Source organism: Thunnus maccoyii, chromosome 17 (assembly GCF_910596095.1).
Source record: "Thunnus maccoyii chromosome 17, fThuMac1.1, whole genome shotgun sequence".
NCBI classification, from domain to species: Eukaryota; Metazoa; Chordata; class Actinopteri; order Scombriformes; family Scombridae; genus Thunnus; species Thunnus maccoyii.
Window position 1 is genome coordinate 11,148,519 of NC_056549.1, and position 17,029 is coordinate 11,165,547.

General features: G+C 39.4%; 2 protein-coding genes across 5 annotated transcripts; one reads left to right on the forward strand and one right to left on the reverse strand.

Annotated features, from left to right (window-relative positions):
* Positions 1 to 575: 575 nt before the first annotated feature.
* On the forward strand, positions 576 to 5,837 carry gzf1 (GDNF-inducible zinc finger protein 1). Of its 3 annotated transcripts, none has more exons than XM_042391379.1 (8): positions 576 to 958; positions 1,456 to 2,471; positions 2,727 to 2,910; positions 3,028 to 3,197; positions 3,721 to 3,815; positions 3,990 to 4,157; positions 4,315 to 4,472; positions 4,798 to 5,837. In XM_042391379.1, exons 2-8 carry the CDS (start codon positions 1,471 to 1,473, stop codon positions 5,572 to 5,574), a joined length of 2,553 nt encoding a protein of 850 aa, XP_042247313.1. In that variant the 5' UTR covers positions 576 to 958; positions 1,456 to 1,470; the 3' UTR covers positions 5,575 to 5,837. The 3 variants fall into 3 exon arrangements, with proteins under 3 accessions (XP_042247313.1, XP_042247315.1, XP_042247316.1); XM_042391381.1 differs by having other exon boundaries at positions 1,459 to 2,471; XM_042391382.1 differs by lacking the exon at positions 576 to 958 and adding an exon at positions 1,242 to 1,257.
* Positions 5,838 to 7,240: 1,403 nt separating this feature from the next.
* Positions 7,241 to 14,759, reverse strand: napbb (N-ethylmaleimide-sensitive factor attachment protein, beta b). Of its 2 annotated transcripts, XM_042391383.1 has the most exons (11): positions 14,518 to 14,759; positions 12,788 to 12,867; positions 12,469 to 12,585; positions 11,908 to 11,954; positions 11,308 to 11,385; positions 11,110 to 11,165; positions 10,026 to 10,110; positions 9,806 to 9,910; positions 9,655 to 9,723; positions 9,507 to 9,557; positions 7,241 to 8,532 (listed from the first exon to the last, which is right to left on the reverse strand). In XM_042391383.1, exons 1-11 carry the CDS (start codon positions 14,616 to 14,618, stop codon positions 8,431 to 8,433), a joined length of 891 nt encoding a protein of 296 aa, XP_042247317.1. In that variant the 5' UTR covers positions 14,619 to 14,759; the 3' UTR covers positions 7,241 to 8,430. The 2 variants fall into 2 exon arrangements, with proteins under 2 accessions (XP_042247317.1, XP_042247318.1); XM_042391384.1 differs by lacking the exons at positions 11,908 to 11,954; positions 14,518 to 14,759 and having other exon boundaries at positions 12,788 to 12,861.
* Between the last annotated feature and the right edge of the window lie 2,270 nt (positions 14,760 to 17,029).

Here is a 17,029-nt window from a genome sequence, read left to right on the forward strand (position 1 = left end):
GTCATGTTTGTGTGCCTTTGTACCATGGCGCCATCATGCGGACACAAGCCAGTGTTGCACTAACAGACATACAGTTCAAACTCGGAGTTACGGTAACACAAAATCACTGCTTAAAAGCGGCGCTTGAAGTCTAAAAAGACAAGTGTCGGTACTCAGCTCATTCACACTAGTGCAGCTGATCCAGTGTTTCCCGCAGGCTGAGAATTTACTTTTAATTTACTCGGGTGGCGTGGCGTGTGACCGATGTGCATGCAGAGATTCATGCAGTTTAGTGGGGAGAGTGTAAACCAGGTTATTTTCTGTAGGTACAATTTACAGATGTCTCCTAAACGCCTCACAAACAGACTATCGGTTGACGTTACATTTAAAAGAGAATCAGGAGGGTTGTGAGAAGTTCAAGTGCATATGAAAAAGTCATGGTACACCAAAGAGTAAAATGATAAGGAACCGGTACTACGTACTTCGAGCACTACTTAAAAGTTACAGTTGATATCTTTGCCCTATACACATGTTTCACAAGGGCGGGGATTATGCTTAGCTTGCCAATTAAAAAAAACAAATGGCAGGAGATTTAATGTATGGTTAGAAGTGCATCACATTAATATTGCTAAGTTATAGTGAGATGGACGGTGTAGTTATTTTATAGAGCTTTACTCTTGCTAGTTAAATTGGCCTGCCAATAATGTCTGGGGGAAGCTTCAAATGTAACGTGTAAACAAAGGTCGAGAGGCTCTAGTTTTCCAGGCGTTAAGTCAGTAAACTAACTGAAATGATCCAGGATCAGCAGTTGTTCTCGGTAACTCTGACTTCTAAATGTGACCGTATAACAAAGGACTGATCCCATATCAGCCACCGCGGCACCGGATGTCGGTTAGTGAAAAGGCGAGTGCCGTTTTCTACAGGAAATACCTTCCGCTGGAAAGAACATTGTCGAGGCTGCCATTTTAGCGACCTTACGGTAGGAAAACTTGCTCCGTGTTGTTGTGTAGTTAGCTGCGCTTTGACAGAGTCACTGATACACTCATTGAAGTCGTATTATTGTAAAACCGCCCGTTTGTTTTAGGTTAACGGTTAATTTTAAGCTAGTTTACCTAGCTTAACTGCTGCTCGTGATGCTAACAGTTACTGTTAGCAGTTACCAACCCTAGCAGTGAACATAATGTGAACCAAAGCAACAAAAATATCACGTTAAGTCTGCTGTATTGGTAAATAGGCGTGCGAAATTGGGGTTTGGGAGTTTATATATATGTGAAAGAGGCGTGTTGGTTATTTTAAAGAAATTGCTAAGCATTTAGCTAAACCTTCGCAGTTTTCTTTTATGCCTTCGAGCAAGGCAAAACCCTCCGTTTGCACGCAGGTCATTGGTGTCACTTCAGTGGCTAAATCTGTCTGTGATGTGCGTTCATAACTACTTTCAACCTTACAAGTCACATTTCCCCGCTTTGTTTTCCTCAGCAGCACAAATGAATTATGGGTGTCCAAGTGGTCCAGCTCACCTCTAAGTCCCACCATGACAACATCCTGGCCTCTCTGTATCAGCTGAGGCTGCTGGGACAGCTGAGTGATGTCACAGTACAGGTAGACTACCAGGGGGACATGCAGGAGTTTCAGGCCCACCAGGTGATGCTCGCAGCATCCAGTGGCTACTTTAAGAGGATGCTTCTCTCTCCGGATGGTGCCCAAGACAAATTAGTACTCTCAAATATGCACTCCAGTGACTTCTCCAAGTTTTTGGAATTTGTGTACACTGGTAAAGTGGAAGTTGCCAGAGACAAGATTGGTGATGTTCAAACAGCGGCGCAATTTTTGGACTGTCAGGATCTTTCAGACGTTTGTGGTGAGGCCATGAGTGCTGGAATCCTACAAAAACATACAAAGAAGACATCTGCATCCGAAGCTGTGGATGAAGACGATAAAGCACAGAGAGAACAAACGAGCAATGAGAAGAAGCAGCCAATCAATGTACGTCTTAAGCGGCGGCTCTCCCCACAGAGCTCTGAGAAAGTCATTTCAAAAAGATGTAAGGCAAAGAACGATGTGAACGATGAAAAAACACAAGAAAAAAAGCTAAAAATGAGGTTGGCTGGCCGTAAAGTCCTTAAGAGGTGTTTAAATACTAAAAGAGACACTTTTAACAAAGCTTGCGAAAACACCAATGAAGACACAGAGGAGAACGAGGACAGGGATGAAGCAGAAGCCCAGTCAGATGAGCAAGCAGGGAAAACAGACAAGTCTTCATTGGAAATGCCAGTCTCTGATGATGTGGATGAGTGGGAATGTGAGGCAGATGTGCATAGTGATGATGCTGAAGAAGACCCCTTGTTGTTATCTCTGGAGGAGGAGGAGGAAGAGGGGGAGGAGATGGATGGACAGTCTAAGGAGACATTAAAGAGAACATCCAAAGCTCAATTCCAGTGTAACAAGTGCCAGCGGACCTTCCACTATGAGAGAAGCTATTTGAAGCACATCAGGTAGGACATAATGGTGCTCTTGGTTTGATTGATTGATACCATAGTTACATAAAATAGTGCTATATCGTAATTTCCAAAATAAATGAAAAGCTCATACTGTTGGTTTTAGAATTTTTTCAAGTTGAACTACAAAGCAATCGGGGATTCCTGCACAAAATAGAGGGCATCTTATTTTCTAACTGCAGTGAAAAGGTTAATGTGTGACTTACTTTGTCTTCCGATAATGCTGTAACCTGTCACTGCTATGTCGGCCAGTACGTACCATGGAGTGAAAGCAGAAGTCATCTATCAATGTGAGACCTGCCAGCAGACCTTCGCTAACCGCAGCAACCTGAAGATCCACGAAAAGCACGTCCACAGTAACGAGAGGCTTTTTGCCTGCGACTCCTGCACAAAGACCTTCAAACGAAAGAAGGATGTTGTCCGCCATCAAAGACAAGTCAGAATTATTGAATTTTTTTACACACTTCCTGTATCTACAGTATAATTTCCATAGTATGTTTTTTTTTCTTCCCTGATTTGATCATTTCTGTCTCACATCCCTGCTACTGCCCAGGTACACGAACGCAACAATCTGCGTCATGTCTGTCCTGACTGCGGAAAGGCACTCAGCTCCAAAACTGCCCTAGTATTGCACGAGAGAACACACACAGGTGCGAAACCTTTTGAGTGCACGGACTGCGGGGCCAGATTTACCCAGAACTCTGCCCTCAAGATGCACCGCAGGTACTGACTAACTCAATGAAACTGACACTGGGGAGGGGGGGTATGTTGACGCTAAAGGGGGCTGGATTGTAACCAATAGGACCCAGGTTTTAATCTTGGGGCAGTCAGAAAGAATTTACAACAATTTGAGTTTGTATTGCTGGCCCCTTCTCGATGAATATGGAATAAACTGAAGGGAAATTTCACTCAAATGATTCCTATTGATTCCTGTCATCAATTGTGAACATAAACAACTTGAGCTAGAAACAGCTGGAAACCAGTAATCTATGAAGATGCTGATGTGGTTATACAATATATTTAAAATCATTCTGACTATGAATGTTAATTTAAACTGCATGCCTGTAATTTCACTGAATCCTTCTGCATAGTACATTTAGCTTAATTTAATAGATATTCAACAGAGCTGCAAAAAGATTAATACAAGACAGTTAAGAAAAGCAGTTGTGGATGTTCATTTATACATATTAATAACATGTCTACATGTATGAAATGGATTAGAGCTAAACTGTTTCACTATGTGTAGGACTCACACAGGAGAGAAGCCATTTGCTTGTGACCAGTGTGATGCCCGCTTCACTCAGAAGCACATGTTGGCCTATCATAAGAGATCACACACAGGTAAGAGCAATGTATTATTATTGTCATCTTTAGTTTGACAGGAGATTTTTAACCCAAGGCCCGGGTATATTCTGTCTCAGCTAAGAATGTTTTTTAAAGTGAGCCTTGATGCTTGTACCCATACCAGAACACAAGTGAAAAGATTGTGCTTTTGGAATGTCTTTATCTCGTTAGGAGAGAAGCCCTTCATGTGCGAGGCCTGTGGGAAAAGCTTTGCATCTAAAGAATACCTGAGACACCACTCAAATATCCACACCGGGTCCAAGCCGTATAAGTGCGAACAATGTGGTCGAGGCTTCGCTCAGAGGAACTCCCTCCACCAGCATTTAAAGATACACACGGGTAATTTACATATTTGTGCTTGTTAATTTAGAGGGAAAATCTACATCTAAAGCTGAGAAACCAGTTGTCTTAACATTTTTGTTATTTTCTTTCTCACTGATCTCCTCTGTTTGTACTCTGGCATTGATGTAATTTTTTCTTCTCTGGTGATTGTTAGGTGAGCGTCCATACAGCTGTAAAGACTGTGACAAGCAGTTCACCCAGCTCAATGCCCTCCAGAGGCACCAGCGTATTCACACAGGAGAGAAACCCTACATGTGTGGCCTTTGTACACGCACCTTTACAGACAAGTCCACCCTTCGCAGGCACACTATGGTGAGCAGTGCTTATCTTACTGTAGTCATACTATCAGAAAGGGTATTTTCAACTGTATGGGTACAATGCTGAGAAAACTTTTACTGTGGCAGTGCCAAAGGAATATCCTCAATTTTATCAAGGCTTTTGCATAATGTCTACTTGTACATGTTTATCACCTGGTAAGTTGTCTTCAAATACTGTGATGTATATACATTGCAAAAAAATAGAAGACAGTGTGGAAAGCAGGCCACATTTATGGGAATCTTCAACTAAACCAAATTGCAAAGAATTCTTTGACTCATCAGACTGCTGTGAAAATAACACAAGCTTCTTTAACCTTCAGATTCATGACTCAGATGCTCCCTGGAAGACCTACCTTGTGGTGCTGGAGGGAAATGTGGAGGACAAGAAACCCAAAACTCCGACTAAGGGAAAGACAGAAAAAGCAGGAGCAGGAGAGAAAAAGAGCACTTCTAGAAAAAGTGGTGCTGGTGCTGGTTCTGCTGTGTGTACAGCCGGTGATGCTGTTAAAACTCACACTGAGTCCATCATGGTGCCAGCTGAGCCAGTCACTCTCCCGCCTGACTGGACCAGTCACGGAGCTATTGCTCTGGTCAGTCACGGCACCCTGGGTGGAATCACTGTCATCCACACCGAGATGCCACCTGGAACTCAGATCCAGCCCATCGTAACCACTGACAGCACAGGGGCCAGCGTCATTTCCTTAGATGGCTCAGCCATTCCTGTCCCATTCTCTATACCTGTGTCCATGGCTCAGCCTATCCCCTTGTCCTCTGAAGCCTCCTCTACCTCTCTGTCTGTACCCACACTCTCAGTTCCTGTTTCCGATGGCGCATTAGCGTCAGTCTCAGTGACCCCAATTGTTTCTACGTCATCTGTCCTGGAAGCTGGTGCCTCACAGACCATTTTGGCTCCAGTTTCAGAAATGAAGGGCACTTCTGAGGCAGATATTTTGCAGCCTAATATTCAAACTGTGATCGTCTCCGACAAGATGTGTGAAAAAGAACAAACGGCTGCCGTCCAAAATGATGGACAGCAAAGGACAGCAGACGAACCTTTAGCTGAACCTAAAGAGGCTTCAGCTCAAGATAATTTGTAGAAAATGCATGTGAATATAAAGAGTTTTATCTGGGTGTAGGGAATTTAAAATCCTGTTTTACTCCATGTTTTCACGTTATTTTATGTCTTGGACCTGGCGTCTGATTGTATTTTGGCATTAGCAGTGTTTGAATGTGTGTTCTGACCATGTGGTGTTTCATCATTGTTATCATCTTAATTCAAGTGTTTTATTGTGACTCAGACTTGGATGTGAGGCTCAGCATTCATCACAAGATACTATTAAAAATCACAAGAATTTGTTGATCTTTAGTCACATCTTTTTTAGAGGTAAAACTAAGGCATAATTAATACATTTGGTACAATTAATTACATACATTATAATATACAGTATGTTATGTCGCACAAATATTGAATAAAAATATTTGAAGGGGAGTGTTTAGCCATTACATTCAATGCCAAACATTACTGAGAAACTAATTCCTTGTAGCATGCACTGAAGGAGACCACAGCATTTATCATTGTGTGTCTGATGTGTACCAGAGGGGTAATGCAATAAGAGGCAGGTCTGTGCAAAGAAATCCTTGGCAGCAGCCCAGTGAATCCTCAAGTAGCTTCCATACACTTGGGAATGACAACATACTTTTTTTTTTTTCTTTTGCTGGTGAATGTAAATGAAGTAGCTTAAATCCTTACAAATTCTGGCACTTTCCTTTCTTTGGGACCATTTCCCTACCAGCTGTGTTTCAAACTATAAGTTAAGTTCCACAATACCTGCATAATATCCTTAAGGGTTTTATATATAATAAGGCTGCCTCCAATAACAAAACTACTCAGAAGAGTTGAATAACCCCTGAAGCTGACAGGTTTCTGTTTAAATCAACTGGTGTCTTCTTTTCAAATAGGTTGACAAAGAATGTAGATTTCTTTTATTAATGGTAACTCGTCACAAAATTCTAATCAGTTTCCATAAAAACGATATGTGGATACTTGCAAAGAAGTAGGCTAATTACATTTTTAAAAATATGTCACTAGTGGCATGTGGCCATGAGAAAGTACACTAAAAATAAATCAGGCTCAATGTATAGCATGTCACAGTAATGTCAAAACTAGGTTACATAAGTAGTCTGCTGTAACAGATTATTGATTAAACTGGCTCCACCAATCAAATGGTCATGTTTAAGTATTAAATTGCAATCTGACAGGGCAGAATATCTACAGCAGTGGCAAGGGGAATGTAATAGATCAATAAAGGTATATATATGAATTTGATTTCATACTTATAGTTAATTTACAAAGGCTTGTGCACTACCATACACACACATAGTACTGGAATACCCCTGAACTTGTGAAGTGTTAGCTCACTGAGATGTAATTAGTGCTATACAAAAATCAGAATGCTGTTGTTTTCACTAATCATACTCAAAGTGGAAAGTGTGCCTCATAGCATGTTGGCAAAGGGCAGCAGAAGAGGCTAATCAAGCCTCAGTTAAAACCACTGCAATTTTAGCTGTTAATGTTTTTGCATGCAAGTTAATTTACAATAATATGTCTTGTAAATTTCTACAGTAGATCATCAGGCGTACAATACAAAATGTCCTACCAAATGGTGCGGACAAAAGATGAGTTAAAGGCAGATGGAAGCTTATTATTTATATATATATATAACACTGCTGTCTAGATGAAGACTAAAGGCAGGACAGCACAACTGGGATATAATATCTTTATTATTGTCCATTCGCACAAGCATACAGATCATATCCAAGGTCCGTTGTCATTCCACCTGGAAGAAGCTGGATACACAGGGTGACTGACCCTTGAGTAAAAACTTTGGTCTGGCTCACACTAGTGAATGTAACACAACACGTAACTATACACAATGTCATGCTTAGCGACTGGCCATTTGGAAGGTGCACCGCAGTAGTAAACCTTCGATGATAGTTGAGTTCACGACACAACACAGCACGAGATGAGTGGCTAATGATACACATTTCCCCCAAGAGTACTACCCCTGGGATCAGGAATAAGGGGTTTCCATGTCAGTGTTTTTCCATTCAGAAATTCATTTTTTTCACAGCCCAACTATAAATCGCAGCTTACAGATTCAAACATTCAAAGTATTATTACACCAACAAATCCTAAAGTAATAATAAACAATCCTGAAGTAATAAAATCACAAGTATGTATGGAAAAAAAAATAAATCAGTAACTCTGATTAGATACAAATGTTTAACAGTCTACACTTGGTGCATATCATTGCCCTTCATCAAGAACAGCCTCTCCCCATGGTGATAAAACGGAAACAAAAATAAATTTTTTGTGGTTATATTAAAAACAATCATGATATTGATTGGATTCTTAACTTCTACTCCAACGAATACAAATTAAGATATTGGTACATTCTTAAAATCCACACACACCATGATAATCTTTTGTACAACAAACTGAAATACTCAAATAATTTGTTTAAATACATAATAAACTAGGTTTTAAAAAAAAAAAAACAAGCTGCATCTGACTAAGAAACAATAATTGTACAAAACATGCAGTGCTTCTTGTCAATACTAACATCAGTTTCAATACAATATACCGCTCTGAAATCCCCCCCAGGACAGATTCCAGCATAAAAGGTATGCAGCAATCCTCTAGGCAGAGGTGAGGGCGAGAGGATTTACATTCTGACTAGATTCAGACAACGCTCGTAACCAAAGCTAAGATAGTACTCTTGACAGTATAGCAGTGAGCAGTGGAATATTCAAAATCATCAGCCCCCCTCTCCAGATGCTATACACAGTGAGGTGAGTGAAAGAGTGTGTGTGTTTGTGTGCGTGTCTGGGTGTATGTATGCATGCGTGATGGATTTGACCCTCCATGCCGCATTTCTACCCCCGGGTTTCTTTCATTTCAGATCCCCTTCATCACCCTGGATGGTCTTTTTGATGCGCAGCAGGAGGGTTGTGTGCCACTGGTCCAGACGTGAGATTGAGTCAAACTCCTTTACCTGCAGGCAGACAGGAAGCACAGACATGAGCTTTTTTTTCTCCCCAGTTATTACAGATTCCTCTTTTCTTTTTCCTGATGTACTTGTTAATTACAAAATGTATGCTTCAGTAAAGTGCATTTGCTGCCATCAGTATTGCTTGTGTGCAAAATTACACTTTAGCCACGCTAGAGTGGTGTGGCTCCACGGATAACAATGTCGATCAGTTGGTTCACCACTTTTGAGTTGAGACTGAAATATCTCGACAACAATTGGATGGACTGTAATGATGTTTTGTACAGACATTCATGGTTATCAGAGGATAAATCTTAATGACTTTGATGATTTCCTGACCTCTCCTCTGGCTCCACCATGACATTGCTATTTGTGGTTTTTAAATGAGATGTTACGATAGCTGTACAATAATGCATCCGATAATTGTCACAACAGCTATTAGATTGCAATTAAATTTGGTACACACATTCATGCTTCCCTCAGGATGAAAACTGTAATAAGTTTGGTGATCCTAACTTTTCCTGTAGCTTCATCATCATTTAGTTTATGACAAAATACCTGCAGAACTAATGACATTCCAATCAGCCTCAGCTGTGCTCTGTTATTTATGCTAATAACCAAATATTAGCATGCTAACAGCTCAACTAAGATGGTGAGCATGGTCTGCATTATACCTGTTAAACATCAGCATGTTAGCATCGTACTGTGAGCGTGCTGACTTTAGCCTTCATTGTGCTGTACAGTACCTCTCTAACTGTATATAGTTACTAATCGGTATTGCAGTGATGCGCTCCATCAGGCTGTACTAGTTTCACATAAACACACAACCCTGGAGGACTGAATGGATACCTGGGATCCAGCCTTCAACTGTCTTGAACACTCAAGGGATCCAACAAAACTACAAGAGCTGAAGCTGTGGGATTCCTGCGCTCACCAAAAAGCTTATTCTAAAACTTTCATAGAGTATACAAGAGACTTACTGCCTCTGTGAAAGCCTCGCTGTTCTGTTCCTCATGAGCCTCAAGAAGTTTCTGTTAAAAAAAAAAAAAAAAAAAGGGTGGGTTATGAATAGATTAGGGAGAGGAAAGTGCGCCATCGTATTCCTCAGAGTTCTTAGCATTGAGCTACCTTCAACAGCTTGCATTCTCGAGAGTCTGAAAAAGCCGGGAACATCTCCTCATATTTTTCGACAGCAATCTGTGGAGACACAGCAGGTTGAAATTCTATCACAACTCCCCGCCCAAAATCCTGAGATTGAACCCCAAAGATATAAACTTGCCTTAGCATTGAGCTCATCAACAATGAAATGACAAAGAGAGGCTTTGAAGAAATACTCTTTGGCGCTGTATTTCAGCAACGGGTTGTCCATCGTGTTGGCTCCAACCTAGATGCATCCATATCACACAAAATGTAAAACAAAAGTCAAAATAACCGAGTCGGTGTCGATTCAGAAAGTACAAGCATGATACAGAAAAATATGAAGTAGATCCAGTACACACCTGCTCGTAGATCTCAATTGCCTTCTGGTACTGCTCTAACTGAGCACAGTAAGCCCCCACCTTCAGCAGACACTTGTTGGCAGAACTGAGGAAAAGTGAACAAGACAAAAGTAAGCAACACATTCGATATAACCGGAAATATAAATGCTGTTTATATATTTTAGGGGTATGTGAAATCAATTGATACACTACTTCTAGAGTTTAAAGTGTGTAGCTGAATACTGAATAACATTAGATAATGAAATGTTGAATCAAGAGTGGAGCTTTGATAGAGGAGTCAATTTTTTTTGGCTGCCCAACAGGCAAGGCAAATAAATCTAAGTTCATGCTGAAATAAGTGCAAATGTGTCGACATCTTTTGTCTTTTTGAGAAATTCAATGAATATTCAAGTTACATGACTAACAAGCTCTCTCATATTCTTTTTTTTTGGTGTGCTGTCTTACTTGGCATATCAGAAAACCTATGCAACTGTGCGGATAAGCCAGATAACCGCTGATATTTTAACATGTCAAAGCAGATAAAGCACAGGTATAATTAATAACATCATTAATGTGGACTGAATTGCGTACGCTTATTCGTGTCATTAATGACACATGTGCTTTCCCTGCTGTGACAAGTCAAAATATTTATTATTATCAACAAGACAAATTTTTTTCTGTACGAGCCATAAGCAAAGCTACCCACCTAAAAGCTACCTACCTATTTACTTGTTGGAATTGTTCATTGAAATATTTATTCTGTACAACAAAATTCTAGTGACAAGTTTCATCAAATAAAAATCACAGCGTACTACAATCAAAAAATGTATGACATAGACTTGGAACAAAAACTGAATAAAATCCTTATAATGTCCTCATATGACATCACTGACAACACTAATAAATTCTCAATGCTTGGCATAAAGTCATAGTACTCTCTCACAGCTTTTTAAACATCCATCCTTTACTTTATGCATCGGGGATGCAAAATAATTTGGGAAATTAAAGTCATTTGTTGCTTTGATTTCTTACATGTGAATAAAGACAGATTTTGGTGCTTAAAAAAGTAAGCTACAGTATTTTCTTTTAGTGGAAGAAGCAGTACCTGTTTGATTCTTCTCCTTTGTAGTAGTCTGCTGCTTGTTCATAATGTGCAATAGCCTTTACAGAAAGGAAAACAACAAATACTATAAAAGTATGTTCCTAAAAACAGATATGCCTAATAACTGTAGAATTAATCATTACTGGTCATATTACCAGACTAAAACTCTTCAACTTATACACTGAATACACACACACACACCTTTTCGATATCCACCAGCTCAGACTCATAGATCTCTGCGATACTGATGTGGTGTTTGGCTGCGATGGTGAATCTTCCCTGGAGAGGAGGAGAGAAGAAATCATTACTAACCGGATCTATCCGCAGACGCCTCCCAGGTCAATGAAAGTGCTGTGTTACAGTCAGAGAGGCGAGGTCAAGTACAAGCCTGTGGCTTCACATCTACAAGGTTTTAGCTTTTGAAATTAATCCTCACTAAAGGGAATAACAAGTAGGCAATATGATCAAGGTATCAGTGTTAAATAAACAAACTTTTGTGCTATGAATACGTTGATATGAGCTCAACAATAAGAGCAGAGACTGAAGGGAAAAGCAGAAAGAGATTTTCAGTAATAAAGATGATGTGATTTCCAGATCTAATGAGACAAAGGAAGCAGCAAGTTCAGTTGCTTTTGATTTACTACATCTGGATACATGCTACAAACCGGTCTTGGTTAGAGAGTTAATAAAGGTTACAAAAGGCACAACTGGACATTTCTCAGCCACAAAGATAAAAATGATAACTCCAGATTTACTGTTTTGGATCAGAGCACAGACGCGTACTTTCTATATGCATCTTACCATGTCTGTATATATATCGATGGCAGCATTTAAACACTTGATTGCCTCTTTTGGCAGCATTAAGGGAAGAGGAAGGAACAGTTAGACATCTGAATTGTTAGTTTGGTTAAAATCTGTTAGACCCATACAACAAGGTGAATTGAGCTGAGAAACACAATCAAATAGGACGTTTTTTTGGCTGATGTCAGATGTGACTGGTAAAATATAAAACAAATCCACAAGCAAAACAGCCCTCTTCTTTTTACAAACTAAATACCTGATAACTACCATCCCCCAGACCAACGGCTACATCTATGCTTAAGAGAATATTAAATTAAGCCACAAATAAATGCCATGCAATGCAGATACTTGACTCTTGACTCATTTCCTGACAGATGACATGTCCCACCTGTATAGCCTCATTTCCACATTCCTGTAACTATCCAACTTAACTGAACAGAGTATTCATAAAAACACTCACAAAATTATAGGTGTTGTAATCATGATTATGACTGCAATAACTGGAATATACAGAATATACATGTCGAGTTAAAAAGGTTGGGAAGTGACAGGCAGTCTCACCATTAGGATCGGACTTCTTGTAAGCATTTCCTGCATCAATGAAACTGGTTGCACAGTCGTGTTTGTTCTGCAGCTGCATATGGAGACGTGCAGCCTTGCAAAATGCATTTCCAGCAGCTGAAGACGAAGGAGAAAAAAAAAGAAGAGAGAAGAACAGAAACTTTCATGCATACACTCTTAATTTATGCACATGATTCAACCTTTTTACTTGTGGCTACATGTTGCAGTTATAGTGCCAGAAAAAAAAATCCTACAGCCTCTCAAATGTGTTGAAAATATAATATATTTTTTTAGCATAGAAGAAAACAGCCTATCGCACCACTCCAGTTCTTGGCCATCTTGAACATGTTGGCTGCTCTGCAGTACATGTCACATGCCTCTTCCACTTTGTGATGTCCCCTAGATAAAGAAAGAAAGGAAAAAAACAGCTGACCACAAATTGAATATAGTACAAATTTTCCAAAAGGCTCCACAGGAGACTGAGGTTAAAGTGGTAAGATTTTCTAGTCTGGCCTACGTATTGTAGTTATGTCCATGATAAATGATGCCTAGGTGGTATCAAAAGGTGATGAAATGTATAAAGTGCTAAGCTGCAGCGTTTCTCAGGGAGATGCAAAGCTCAGATTGGTGGACTACCCCTGCGCAGGCTCTATAGATCTCAGTCCCTCCATGACAATAAGTGGACCCCTGGGAGCTCCCTGTAGTTGTAATAATACTCAGGCCATTCAATCATGGCAGGGGATTACATCACTGCTTGGTCAGCCACAGAATTACCAGTATAAAGCCTGCCAAGAATGATCACGCACCAGAATAATGCTGAATAGTAACATGTGGGGGTCATCTTGGCCAGCGCTTTGGAAAAAAACTGAGTCACAAAGGCCAATTTGCTGTTATTTTGTATTTTAGGCCTTGTTCTGTCTCTACTACATAATAAAAATATGCAAATAAAAGATGACATGCATGAACCAGATTTTAACAACACCATAGTAATGATCTCCCCAAGGTCACATATAAAGGCTTGGATAGGATTTGAAGAGTTTAAAATCTTTGTAATGACAACCATCTGGGAGAGGAGCTTCCCATTTTCTTTGAATGTAAGAATGAATGAATAATGAATAATAGGGATATGTTATGTTGAGGTTAATTTTGTTATAAACAGTCAGACAAGCCAAAGGTTAAGTGTAGATTTGGGTGCCTTCTAGAGTTTATGTTTTCCCTTTGTTTCAGTCATTTTTGTTGCCACTGTCATTACTAAACTGCATATGTTTGCACTCCATACCATGTAATCACGGTCTCCTCTCCAGTCAATCTGAAAAATCAGGAACCTCAATCTGACACAAAAAGACTACGAGGGACTGAATGACCACCTGAAACCTTCAGCCTGCATCCTATGACAGCATCTGCATCATGCAGGATTGCCTTATCCTTTAAGAAGCCTTGCTTTATGTATTTTGGGGGGTTATCTCAAGTGTTAATGTTCACTGATGGAAAAAAAACATTAATACTGATTACATTATATACATTTTATAAATACAGCTGTGTTAAAAGGATTCTGACTTTAAAACAGAAGACGTTGTGTTTGGTTTCACTGTGAGGAGGGCGTACTATGAAGAAATCCCCTTACAGAGGTTAAGACAACATACTGTGACAAAGGGTGGTGGACATATGCATGCTGACATTATGCGGACGCTGGGTAAAAACTATAGGAGTGGTTGCAACCAAAGCCAAAGCAGATATTTCAGCATGCTAACAATGACAGTGTACTGCGTAGCTTCCTTGGCTAATGCTGTGTCCAGGAGGGAGTCGTGATCTGCTGTCTTGTTTACAATGATAACAGCTAACTTAGCTAAACTGATTTGCAGGAATTGTTAAAAAATGGATGTCACGCGTTGTTCCTTCCTGGTTTTAATATCTAACTGGATTTGCACAGTGTCTTGCTAGTTAAACACATATAATTTAATATATATGTCTATGTAGAAACAGGCTGCGTGCCAACTTTGACAGTTAACGCTTTCTAGCTGTCTGTTCTTTGGTGCAGTGCTGTCTTACCCTCCAAACATCCCTCCCAAAAAAGAGCCCGAGGACTTGACTTTTTTGTCAGCGTCGGCCATTAGCTGAATTGCTTCCTTCTCCTTCCCACTGTTGTCCATTTTTGTGGCTGTATGTAGAAGAAAGTTATGGTGAAAGCAGAAAATACCCGCAGAGGACTCAGCTGTGTACAGTGAGGATTACAGTCGATGGGTTTATTCAGCGTAGGCGTGCACCAGTTAACGGCTTATGCGAGTACGCGTGTCATCGCGGGAGTTGGAGTGCTTTTCGAGACGAACACAATTGCGTCAGAGCAGAAGAGAACTACAACTCCCAGGGAAACGTGATGCTATTTTTTTTATAACCCATGTTACGTAATATTTTATGGCAATTCGCAAGCATATATTTCAGGTTCAGTTTAATATCTATCCTTAATTTTTTTACACAGTGTCAAATCAATCGTTTTTACTTCTCTGCAATGTCCTATTGTCTGAAAAATACCAAATAAGCAGCATAATCAGTGCACGTTGCTTTTCTGTGCAACAGAGGGCGCTATAACATTACATCTGATTCAGAAACACAATAATTATACATCTATCACCTCGCAGGGGTCCCAATTAATTAATTTGTAAGCCAGACCACCCTTAAGTACGTCAGTATTCGTTTGTTTTAATTTATCTTTGGATTTATTTCAGCCATTTTTTTTAGGTCGACACAAGTTGTAAGTACACCTCACATTACTTTTCACATCACACTAAGCATAGTGGAAAGTAACTAAGTACATTTACTCATGTACAGTTTTGAGGTACTTGTACTTTACTTGAGTATTTCCATTTTATGCTACTTTATACTTCCACTCCACCATATTTCAGAGGGAAATATTTTACTTTCTACTCCACTACATTCATTTGACAGCTTTAGTTACTTTTCACATGAAGATTTGACACAGATAATATAACAAGCTTTTAAAATACAACACATTGTTAGAGATTAAACCAGTGGTTTCCAACCTTTTGGGCTTTTGACGTCTTATAAAAAGCAGCATGTAGTCTGGGTCACATTTCAGATGTCCGTGAGTTGATAACAGCTCCACCAAATAGCGATTTCCCTCTAAACTTCTCACATGGTTTCATTTCAATAAATGTTCAAATGATCCAATATTTCACCAAAAATCAAAGATTAGAGAAAAAGTCCAAAAACTGAAAACAGATTTGTGTATCAGAACTTTGTTTTTTCTTCTTTCCTCTCCCATTAATCAACTCACATAGTGGGAAAAACACAGTGTGTCACCAGTAAGATAAATGACACTTTAAGTTATTTTAATCTCTGCAACTTTATACGTTTTAGAGGGAAATGTACTTTTTTTTTACTGCATTACATTCATTTTACAGTTATACTTACTAGTCACTTTGCAGAATAACTTCACATTTTACATACAAATCATTGATTTGAATAATAAAACAAATATCACATTCTACATGAGTATCTTTGGTTTTGATCGTTTCAAGTACAGTTAACTGGTAATACTTGTAGTTGTTTTACATTTTAATATAGTAAGTCATGCCTGCGAGTCAGCGTGCAAAGTGAGGCTTTCGCCCTGGAACAGGCACATCGAAATGGGAAGCAGCCATTATTAATGTTCTTAATTACACTAATGCTTTTCCTGCTGTGACCTGTAAAATATCTGCAGCGTAAATGATATATTCCAGTTAACATAAAGCAGACATGGACTCCACATGGGCATAGAAATTTGTAACCTCAACTGAAGAGGTATGCATCTCCTTGTAATTTTAAATCCCAGTGAGTGGTACTATGAAGTTCATGATCTGTAATTTAGCAGGGTAAGTTGTAGCCTATATAGCTCACAACACCATCTGCTCTAACACTTAAGGGTTAAGCACCTGTGTAATAAATACCTAAGCAGGGAGGTATGCTGGTTATCCTCTCATTTTTATCGGTGTATTCTTTAAACCCACACCTACAAGAGGATATGTGCTTTTTTTTTTCTTATCAAGCACACTTAAACAAGGGCTCAGACATTTGCAAATGAAAAGACTAACCGATGATACATCAGTTTCAAGGTTCACTCTGATATCCACTGCCAGAGACAATCAGACTGAGATAAAAAAAAAAGCATAATCATTGGTGCCTACTACTGCCTTTAATCTTATAAATTATTAACTCATAGTAATGACTAAACTGTGGTGTTACATGGGTGTAGGCTGTGTGCAGTATGTCTGCACATGCAGGGCAAAGTGGCTTCTGATGCAGTCAGCCCCTTATCCTTACCTTACCTTACATTATTAGCTAACAGCATATGATGGGCACACGTGCCAGTGCAAACAAACATACTATGACTTAAAATCATAAGTCACTAAAATTACCAATAGAGTGATTTATGGGAAATAAACTATTATTTCTCACAATTGTTGAATGGATGAATTACATTTTTTTTTTATTAAATGGTTAGTTTATAAAATGTATATGTCATAAAATCATGCCTATCAGTTGAATTCTGTTCTTTTTATTCTGA